Genomic DNA, 11,303 nt, shown 5'->3' with positions numbered 1-11,303 from the left:
ACCCAGGTGCCCCGTCTCAGTTTTTTAATAATATGGAAAAGTGGAAACAAATTTAAAAATACCACCCATAATCCTGCCACTCAGTAAGCACTTCTGTTAACATTTTGGTGATTTAAAAAACAACAACAACAGAAACCCTTTCCTTTCTCATCCACATAGATTAGGCTACATTATGTATGTAGGTTGCTATCCCACTCTCTTCCCACTTCATATTACAATGAAAGCATTTACCCATGTTATTGTGAACTTTCCAAAACATAATTTTGTTTGGGAAGATAAACTTCTTATTTTTTGTTTTGTGTGATTACTTGAAACATAAGCTGTTTTTGTTTTGTGTGTGTGTGTGTGTGTGTTTGTGTATGTTTGCTTCAGGAATAGGAGGATAGTCTTTAAAAAACTGAGAGAGTTCTGTTTTATAGTGGCCCAAAGAAGAAGAAGATTCTTGATTTAGAAGCAAAGATAGTGGTAAGGAAAAGAAAAGAAGAGAGCAAACTAGCCTCTAATACTCTAAAAAGAGAAGGTGTGGGTGAATAGACTATTGACCCAGACTAAGGTGGTATCAGTTAGGATTTAGAGGGTACTGTGCTAGGTTTTTTTTTTTTTTTTTTTTAAGTTTATTTTTTTAAGTAATCTCTAACCCCAACGTGGGGCTTGAACTCATGACCCCAAGATCAAGAGTTGCATGTTCATCCAACTGAGCCAACCAGGTAGCCCAGTACTGTGCTAGTTCAAAGCTGTGGGTCCTTGAGAAATCTTTGCCTTGTTGAGGAAGTTTAGGGGAAAGGGAAATGGCCAGACTCCTACTAAAGTGGTGTGTAATTCACATTTGGAACCTAGAAGACATTTCTTTTAGAAAACCTCGATGTGATCACTTGGTGGCAGTGTCTCCTTGCAATGTGACCTTGGATGAGTTGCTTAATTTTATTGTGACTTGGTTTCCTCACATGTGAAATGGGGATGAAAGTATCTAACTTAGGTAAGGGTGTTGTGAAGATTAAACCAGTAATATGCACAAAACACTTAGCACAGTGCCTAGCATATGGTAAGCATAATAAGCACTGTACAGTATTATAATAGCATCAGTTCTTTTAAATGTATGAATGTAAATTATGGATTAGATTGACATGTGTATGCTGGCCTGGGAACCAAAGTCCACTGCATAAAATTGAATATATTTGAAACTGTTTATCTGTCCATGTTAAGAACTGATTTGCAAATAAACTTCTGGAATATAATATGCCCATTGTTATTTTGGCAGTTATCTCCATATAGTAAAAGATAATAATGAGAAACATTAGATTTCCTAAGGAAACGGGGGACATCTTTCTGCTTCTTATCCTCTGCCACCCTTATTCTCCATCCTTTTGGTAGAGGGAAGATATATATGAAAACAAAAAAGTACTTTATTTTCCTTTATATTAAATCTTGGTTTATAATATTAACTTACTTTCAAATAACATTAAAGGAAGCCCTGAAAATTCTTTAGAAAAATACTGTTCTAGAGATTATTCATTAAACTTTTTTGATATAAATACCATTTAAATGGTAACAGTAACAGTAATACATTTTAAACAATTTATCCTTTGTTTCATGGATATTTTTATGTTGCTAAGAATTTTATTTTCTCATTTTGTTTCTTAGATTGAGTTTGGGGGACTTTTTATTTAAGAATGTCTATTTTTCTTTTTTAAAGTAAACTCTACACCCAAAATGGGGCTTGAGCCTATAATGTTGAGATCAGGAGTCATGTGCTTTACTGACTGAGCCAGCCAGGTGCTCTATTTTTGGCGTTTAGTCAGCTTGTTAAACAAATTATCTGTCATTTTTGATCAATTACTCTTCTGATATCTCAGAAGCTGAATCCATTAACAAAAATACAGTTGTAATAGCCATAGAAAATGCCACTCTGTACCTCAGGTTCCAAGTAGTGGAGTGGGCATTTCCATCACACATTCTTCTCTCTGTTTTTCTTTCAGGTATATAAAGAGATAACCTTGTTCCAGAAAAGGCAAAAACCAAAAACCAATTCATACAATCTGTTTTTATAGTTTCTTTTTTTCTTTTTAGGACTTTAAAACTTTTTCTTTTTAGTAGAGTATTAAGAGGTCCTTCTAAGATCACCAATAGTCTTATTAGAGATTATAGAAAGCCATTTTAGGACAAGAACAGAAAAGGTAATTGCTAAGGGATTGTTTGGGGGAGGGAAGGAATTCACTTAGACAAGAGGTGACTGCCAGGTATGGGAAAAAGGTAGAACTGAGAGTGAAGATAGGTTGCTAAAATTCTGGAAAGAAATCTTCCTACTACTCATTTGCCCTGAGTAGACTATTCAGAATTTTCTTCAGTGTCCACAGTTTTTGACTCATTGTCTTAAAGAAGTATGTTCAAGGGGCGCCTGGGTGGCTCAGTTGTTAAGCGTCTGCCTTAAGCCCAGGTCATGATCCCAGAGCCTGCTTCTCCCTCTCCCACTCCCTGCTTGTGTTCCCTCTCTCTGCCAAATAAATAAATAAAACATACCAAAGTATGTTCAAGATGGATGTGTTTATCTGTAACATTTTGTCTTCTTTAACATGAGTTTGAGATGTATAGGTGATCAGGTTTCTTAATGTGTTAATTCAGAGGTTCTCTTCTAATTTAATGAAATACAGTTTCCTTCTTTCTGTATGTATATTTCTAGAACATGTATAAAATTTCTTTTTAAAAAGAATAATTCAAGTAATATTTTAAAATACTTTTTTAAAGCATATATATTATTAAAATTTTAGAAACCAGGAGATGAAAAAGGAATTCTATGGAGGTGGGTTCCTTTCAGGTCATTTTTCATTTTTTATATTACTTAGCTGCAGTGAATATATTTATACTTGTGCCTTTTCCACAGTTTAAAAAAAATTTACTTAGAATAAATACTTTTATTAGATTACATTTCCAGAAATGGAATTATAGCTCTTCCTTAGCTTACAATGGTGATTCATTCTGATAAATCTGTTGAAAGTTGAAAATGCATTTATTTATTTATTTTTTAATTTTAAAAGGTTTTATTTATTTGAGAGAGAGAAAAAGAGAGCATGTGCACAAGTGGTGGGTGGAGGTAGAGGGAAAAGCAGACTCTCTGCTGAGCAGAGAGCCTGATGCGATGCTAAAAATGGCATTTAATACAACTAGCCTACTGGAGATCATAGCTTAGCCTAGCCTACCTTAAGCAAGCTCAGAACACTTATATTAGCCTACAGTTGGGCAAAATCATCTAACACAAGGCCTATTTTATAATAAGGTGTTGACTATCTCATGTAACTTATTGAATACTATACTGAAAGTGAAAAAGAACGGCTGTTTGGGTACAGGATGGCTGTAGGTATAATTGGTTGTTTACCTTTGTGATTGAGTGGCTAACTGAGAGCTGTGGCTTGCTGCCACCGCCCAGTATCACAAGAGATTATTACACAGCACACTGTTAGCCTGGGAAAAAATAAAAATTCAAACTTCGAAGTATAGTTTCTACTGAATGCATATTGCTTTGGCATTATAGTAAAGTTGAAAAATCATAAGTTGAACTGTCATAAGTCGGTGACCATTGGTACTTACTTAAAACTGTTTTGTGACTCTCAATACATATCAGAGTGAAAAATATCAGTCCATTAATTTTTACTTCTTATTACCATAGTTAAATGTTTTTCTGTATTTGTATATTTTCAATATCTTTAGTCTCTGAAGTACCTATTTTCTCTTTTCTATGGAATTTTCATATGTAGTTGATGTAATAAAACCTAGAGTTGATGCTAGTAATTTGTTGTTTTAAATTTTTTATCTTTATATTTTTAGTAGAAAATTTGGTATCACCTAATTTCAAAAGTTTTGTATTTGAAAATTATTGAATTTATATGGACATACTCTTTATAATTGTATCTTATATGCTGTAGGTCTAAAGGACCTGGGAATACTACATTTTTCCTGATGATTTTTTTCCAGATTGAAGAAGGTATTGTTGTAATGGAAGATGATTCTCCAGTGGAAGCTGCGAGCACACCTAATACTCCCCGAAACCTTGCTGCATGGAAAATTAGCATTCCATATGTAGACTTTTTTGAAGATCCTTCCTCTGAAAGGAAAGAGAAAAAAGAGAGAATACCTGTGTTTTGTATTGATGTCGAAAGAAATGATAGAAGAGCAGGTAGGAAGCTTTATGAATACCTTTTTTTAAATTAACGTATAATGTTATTTGCCCCAGGGGTCTAGGTCTGTGAATCATCAGGCTTACACGTTTCATAGCACTCACCATAGCACATACCCTCCCCAGTGTCCATCACCCAGCCACCTTATCCCACCCTATACCCTCCAGCAACCTTAGTTTGTTTCCTGAGACTGAGAGTCTCTTATGGTTTGTCTTCCTCCCAATCCCATCTTGTTTCATTTTTCCCTCCCTACCCCCAACAACCCTGCACTCTGCCCCTCAAATTCCTTATATCAGAGAGATCATATGATAATTGTCTTTCTCTGATTGACTTATTTCACTTAGCATAATACCCTGTAGTTCCACCCACATCATTGCAAATGGCAAGATTTTGGTTTTTTGATGGCTGCATGGTATTCCATCACACACACACACACACACACACACACACACACACACACACACACATTTTCTTTATCCATTCATCTGTTGATGGACATCTAGGTTTTTTTCCCATAGTTTTGCTATTGTGGACATGCTGCTATAGATGTTGGGATTGCAGGTGCCCCTTCAGATCACTACATTTGTATCTTTGGGGCAAATCCCTAGTAGTGCAATTGCTAGGCCATAGGGTAGCTCTATTTTCAATTTTTTGAGGAACTTCCATACTGTTTTCCAGAGTGGCTATACCAGATTGCCTTCCCACCAGCAGTGTAAGAGTGTTCCCCTTTTTCTGCACCCTCGCCAACACCTGTCATTTCCTGACTGGTTAATTTTAGTCATTCTGACTGGTGTGAGGTGGTATCTCACTGTGGTTTTGATTTGTATTTCCCTGATGCTGAGGGATGTTGAGCACTTTTTCATGTGTCTGTTGGCCATTTGGATGTCTTCATTGGAGAAATGTCTGTTCTTGTCTTCTGCCCATTTCTTAATTGGGTTATTTGTTTTTTGGGTGTTGAGTTTGATAAGTTCTTTATAGATTTTGGATACTAGCCCTTTATCTGATATGTCATTTACAAATATCTTCTCCCATTCTGTCAGTTGTCTTTTGGTTCTGTTGATAATTTCCTTTCCTATACAAAAGCTTTTGATCTTGATGAAATCCCAATAGTTCATTTTTGCCCTTGCTTCCCTTCCCCTTGGCGATGTCTCTTAAAAGATGTCAATTACTCTGTATTTATCAGGAATGATAAAGATTTTTCCATTTTTAAATTTCAAGGGTGACTGCACTTCCAAAAGCTAAGTGTCTGAACAGAAAGTTCAGTGAAAGCTTAGGATTTTCTAGGTTATCTCTAGTACCACTTAGCTAATTAATTTGTTCAAACAATACATACTGAGTAGATGCGTTTGAGACATGTTGACAGTGCAACAAGGCATTTTGTGTAATGTTCTTTTAATGGTTTTGCTGCCATCATCATTAGCCATTACATTTAATTGACGAGGAGTAACGCATAATAGCAGTGTATCAGGTATTATACCAATTTTGTTAAGACAGCATTTCTCCTCTGTTGTTGGCTAATTAGAATTTATAAAAATATGATAAAACACAGTGTGATCATTTTTCCTCATATTTTGATATCTTTTTTCTTTTAGTAGTTTAGGTGTGAACTAAGAGAGAAGGGGGTAAATAGCATCCATAACAAGATAACTGTCACCACCCTGGGTTTTGTCCAAGAAGTGGGGGCATTCAGTGTAAGCAAAGGCAAATCAAAGTTGTCCACATGTTGGGAATGTTAGACAAAAAAATGAAGTTGAGCTTAGGAAGAAGGAACTGTCTTGTAAAAGAAGGAAAAAAGTGGCAGTGTTAGGGAATGGTTTTGAGAGACGAGTGACTAAGTACTAACATGAAGGTCAGTGCTAATAATTTCCCTTTTTTTTTTTAATAGGTTTTTAAAATTTTTCTTAGAAGCTAATCCTATTTCAGGAAATAAAACATAGGATTAGGAAAGGAAGAATGCTCGAAGTAGCTGTCTATGATTTTTCCTGTTATAACTAGGTACCAGACAGGGTCTTGCTCTGTCCAGCCAAGAGTCAGTTTTTGCTTGATTTTGCTTTTGTTGCCATTCAGTCTTACCTGTTGCTTTACTAGCTCTGTTCTAATAAGCGTAGAGACAAACCATTGTTGATACTATAGTCTGATTTCAGTTTCAAACATAGTTTTTTGTACGTATCTTTGCTGTTTCTACTGATTGGCATGTTAAGTGTCAGAAAGAATTGAAAAGAAATACTGTAGTTTCTGGGTTCAGCTACTTCTGTGCCTAGTATTTGAAGTCTGGCTTTTCCCACACTGTTCTCGTTTCTCAGGAAATTATTTTAAACTTGACTCTTCAGATATAAATTCCTATCATTATAAGTAAATTTATGTGAGCATGTAACACAACCTTTTCAAAGGTTTTTATATGATATACTTTTAAATATACTTTGTTTTTGTCTTTTGGACAGACATTATTAATTTTTGTGTTTTATTTTTAGAAGTTTTCCTTAAAAATTTAACCATAAAGTTTAAACCAAAAAAATCTTAAAACTAAGGTTTATTTTTCTCAACAGTGCTGCAGACTTTGACTGTCAATGTAATGGGCTTTTAGGAAGTTATGGCACATGAGGGAAAAAAAGTGCATCATTTATATACTGTGTTGACTTTATAGTGTAGCAAAATAACAATTTTAGGATTTTAAAAAACAAAACTAATAAATATGATGTAGATCTTTTTTTTTTTTTTTTGATGTAGATCTTTTAAGACCAGTGTTGAAGAAGAAGAATTCAGTTTCCTTTTAGATTGTGACTATATCATGTTTTTTCCTTTTTAAAGCTTTTATTTATTTATTTGAGGGAGAGAGAGACTGAGCAGACTGAGCATGAGCAGGGGAAGAGGCAGGGGAGAGAGAAAGGGAGAGGCAGGCTCCCTCCTGAGCAAGGAGCCTCGTGCAGGGCTCTATCCCAGGGCCTGGGATCATGACCTGAGTTGAAGGCAGATGCCGCCCAGGTGCCCCGTCATGTTTTTTTCTAAATACAGGCTTTGTTTTTGGGTTATTGTGATTTTGGTTGACTTTATACATTGCATTTCCCAATCTGTGCTAGAATGACATTAGATGCTAACAATAGCAGTTAACATTTTTGAGGTGCTTACTCTCTGCCATGCAGTCTATAGAAGTGATTTAGCTGGATTATTTTATGTAATGGGTACAATTATTTTTATTCTAAGCAACCGAAGGCACAATGAGGTTAAGTTATATGTTCAAGTTCACTTAGTAAACGGGGGAACTGGGGTTGGAATAGGTGGTCTGACCCAACTCATTCTGTAAACCATTACTTTGTACTATTCAGTTTGGTAGCCACTAGCCACATGTATAAGTGAAAATTAAATTATAGTAAAATTTTCGTTCCTTACACTAGCCAAATTTCAAATGATCAGTAACTACATGTGGTTATAGTTACTGTATTAATGCAGATAATATAAACCATTTTCAGAATTGCAGAAAGTTCTGTTGGATAGTGCTATTCTGTACTCTTTTAGATCTGGACAATTGGTAAAGATTTGAGAGACCCAAAATTGATTATAAGGTTTTTTGAAATACATTATTTATTCTGTGACATTTTAAAAATTAATAATAATTGCATTATTTTTTGAAATTTGTCAGCTCTATGATTCTGTTGTAGAAAACTATTTGTTACTGAGATAACTTCATAAATAGGTAAAAATTATCAATTTCTTAAGAAATTTAAAATTAAAATATGGGATAAAATATATTGATGTGATGTTAAGAAATAATAAATTAAGACTGGCATAATTTTTAATAGTAGTTTATAAAATTATTTATTACTTACTGTGTATTCATTCCATTTACAGTTGGGCATGAGCCTGAACATTGGTCTGTCTATAGAAGATACCTAGAATTCTATGTACTTGAATCAAAACTAACAGAATTTCATGGTATGTTGTTTTTGTATAAAGTGCTACGTTTTAGCGTTAGCTTTCTTAAAGAAGCTATTGAACTAGATTACTTTTTTTATTTTAAGTAATTATATCAAGAAAATGTAACAGTGACACTTGCGTACACTGCTATTCATAATAGGAATGTACTGTTTTTAACTTTTTCTGGCTTATTTTTTAAAAGTTTTTATAATGCACATTTATTGCTTTTTATTTTTTATTTATTTTTATTTAAAAAAAATTTTTTTTAAGATTTCATTTATTTACTTGACAGAGATCACAAGTAGGCAGAGAGGCAGGCAGAGAGAGAGAGGAGGAAGCAGGCCCCCTGCAGAGCAGAGAGCCAGACGTGGGGCTCGATCCCAGGACCCTGGGATCATGACCTGAGCTGAAGGCAGAGGCTTTAACCCACTGAGCCACCCAGGCGCCCCCATTTATTGCTTTTTAAATAATACTAAAATTTAAAAGATAGCTATTCTTTAAATGTATTTTAGAAAAGGTTCTCTTTCCAGTTGAATTTTTGTTTATCTCAATGTGACAGAGAATTTAAACCAGGAATTTCAGAGTTGCTCTGTTCTTTCACCATTTTTCTTGATAAACATGTTTACTTTGCATCAGTGCAAATGTTTTGATTTAACTCTTAGATTTGGAAATAAAACTTGTAGAGTAATATTTCTTTTAAAGTTAGATCAGTCAGAAAAGGGGAACACTTTTCTTTTTAGTTCTTCCCCTCACCTTTTAGTCTCTCTTATCCATTATTTTAGTTAATGTCAGGGATGTAGTTACGAAGTATTTACAATCATTTTGTATGAGATTTGTGTAATTTCTGTATTCATTTATTTATGAGACAGAGTACAAGTGAGCACATTAGGTGGGGTGGGGAAGGAGCAGAGGGAGAGTGGGGGTGAGAAAGAGAATTTTAAGCAGGCTCCCTGCCCAGTATGGAGCCGGATGTGGGGCTCGATCTCACAATCCTGAGATAATGACCTGAGCCAAAGTCAAGAGTCAGACATTAAGCTGACTGAGCCACCCAGGCACCCATGAATCTTTATTTTAGAGAAGCTTTATGGAGTGTCCCTCATTCAAATTTAGGTTGGTTCTGAATTGAGAAGGACAGGACAGGACCTTTTTTACCCTTCTTTACTAAAAGCAAAACCCATGATGAGGAGATTACTATAGGATGATAAAAAATACAAGGTCGCATTCCAAACTCTTTGCTTAGATTTTGAATTCATACTTGTCTTTAAATGGTTTTCTCTTTTAGGGCGTCTGAGTGGCTTAGTTGGTTAAGTGTCTGCCTTTGGCTCAGGTCATGATCCCAGGGTCCTGGGATGAGGTCCCGCATCTGGCTCCTTGCTCAGTGGGAAGCCTGCTTCTCCCTCTGCCTGCTGCTTGTGCACTCTCTTCCTGCTTGTGTGCTCTCTCTCACACACATAAATAAAATCTTAAAAAAAAAATGGTTTTCTCTTTGTCTCTGCCAATCTTAAGCAGTACCATCCTTATCTCCTATCTCTGAGAACTTTTGAGACAAGACCTATAATCAGACTTTAAAGCCCTAGATCAACTGAAGTTGGATTCCCAATATTATTTTCCTTTTTGGTATTTAAATTTCTGAAGTCAGCCCTGTTTGAGAAAGCATGTCCATGGTTTGTTTGTTTTTTGTTGTTGTTGTTTTAAAAATTTTTTTTTTTAATTTGACAGAGAGAAAAACAGAGGGAGTGGGGGGAGGGGCAGAGGGAGAGAGAGAATCTGAAGCAGGCTCCGTGCCCAGTGTGGAGACTGATGTTGAGCTTAGTCTCATCACCCTGAGATCATGACCTGAGCCAAAACCAAGAGTTGGATGCTAAACCAACTGAGCCACAAGGCGCCCCATGTCCATGATTTAAACTTTGTTTTTAATCCTGTGTTTAATCTTGTGTAGTATTAGCAACATGCTACCTTTTTTTTCCCCATGAGAGAATAGGTATTTTTCTTTGTAAGATTTTGTCTCATTGAATCCCACAGTCTTCAAAATAATCTCATGGTATTTTTTTGAGGCTTTTTACTAGTAGTATAGAATGCTTAAATAAACCCGTGTCAACAGAGTTGGTGATCAGTTTGGTTATTAGTAGACTCAGGTTCTTGGGTCTAGACTTCTGACTTGAAACTTATGGATTTTGTCAAGATTAATTAATTATGTAATTTATGTTAAAAAAAGATTTTATTTATTTACCTGGCAGAGCGTGAGCAGGGGGAGCAGCAGAAGGAGAGGGAGAAGCAGACTCCCCACTTAGCAGGGAGCCCAATGTGGGGCTTGATCCCAGGACCCTGAAATCATGACCTGAGCCCAAGGCAGGTGCTTAACTGACTGAGCCACTCAGTTGCCCCTTGTCCAGGTTATTTAAAAGATAATGCCTTATCTCTATAAGAGGGAGCATTATGAATCTGAATTTGCTGTAGTAAATTATAAATTAGGTTTTTAAAATAGTAGTAGAACGTAGTAATAACTTTCATATATATTGATTTCAGGCACATTTCCTGATGCCCAGCTTCCTTCCAAAAGGATCATTGGCCCCAAAAATTATGAATTTTTAAAGTCAAAGAGAGAAGAGTTTCAGGAATATTTACAGGTACAATACCAACTCAGTTTAAAACATTACTAATCATACAGCTGTCTAATTTGTCTTTTTTTCTCTTGTGTATATATATTTTGTTTTACAGATACCTGTCAGTGTGGATTTCTTTTCTTTTCTTTTTTTTTTTTTAAAGGTGATTTTTTTTTATTTATTTACTTGACAGACAGAGATCACAAGTAGGCAGAGAGGCAGGCAGAGAGAGAGGAAGAAGCAGGCTCCCCGCTGAGCAGAGAGCCCGATGCGGGGCTCGATCCCAGGACCCTGAGATCATGACCTGAGCCGAAGGCAGAGGCTTTAACCCACTGAGCCACCCAGGTGCCCCTCAGTGTGGGTTTCTAAAATTCTTTTAAGATAGTTTTTTCATGTGAAAATGAATTATTGTGAAAAGTACGTTTTAGGGGTTCCTGGATGGCTTAGTCGGTTAAGCATCCAACTCTTGATTTCAGCTCCGGTCATGATCTAAGGGTTATGAGATAGAGTCCTATGTCAGGCTCCACAGAAGCTTGTTTAAGATTCTGTCTCTTAAAAAAAAAAAAAAAAAAGATTCTCTTTCTTTCCCTCTATACCCCCCACTTCTGCTCGTGCACTC

At 35.7% G+C, this 11,303-nt stretch overlaps 1 protein-coding gene across 6 annotated transcripts in view; it reads left to right on the top strand.

Moving 5' to 3' along the window:
- The window catches only part of SNX14 (sorting nexin 14), an 80,621-nt gene that overhangs the window by 56,668 nt on the left and 12,650 nt on the right, over positions 1–11,303 (top strand). For all 6 annotated transcript variants that reach the window (XM_032858056.1, XM_032858053.1, XM_032858054.1 and 3 more), the window contains 3 exons: positions 3,967–4,168; positions 8,016–8,099; positions 10,608–10,708. In XM_032858056.1, the coding sequence (XP_032713947.1) occupies positions 3,967–4,168; positions 8,016–8,099; positions 10,608–10,708 (387 nt within the window). The remainder of the gene's footprint in view (positions 1–3,966; positions 4,169–8,015; positions 8,100–10,607; positions 10,709–11,303) is intronic.

Source organism: Lontra canadensis, unplaced genomic scaffold (genome assembly GCF_010015895.1).
Source record: "Lontra canadensis isolate GAN:19392208 unplaced genomic scaffold, GSC_riverotter_1.0 scaffold14, whole genome shotgun sequence".
NCBI lineage: Eukaryota > Metazoa > Chordata > Mammalia > Carnivora > Mustelidae > Lontra > Lontra canadensis.
This window is presented reverse-complemented; position numbering and strand designations above follow the sequence as displayed.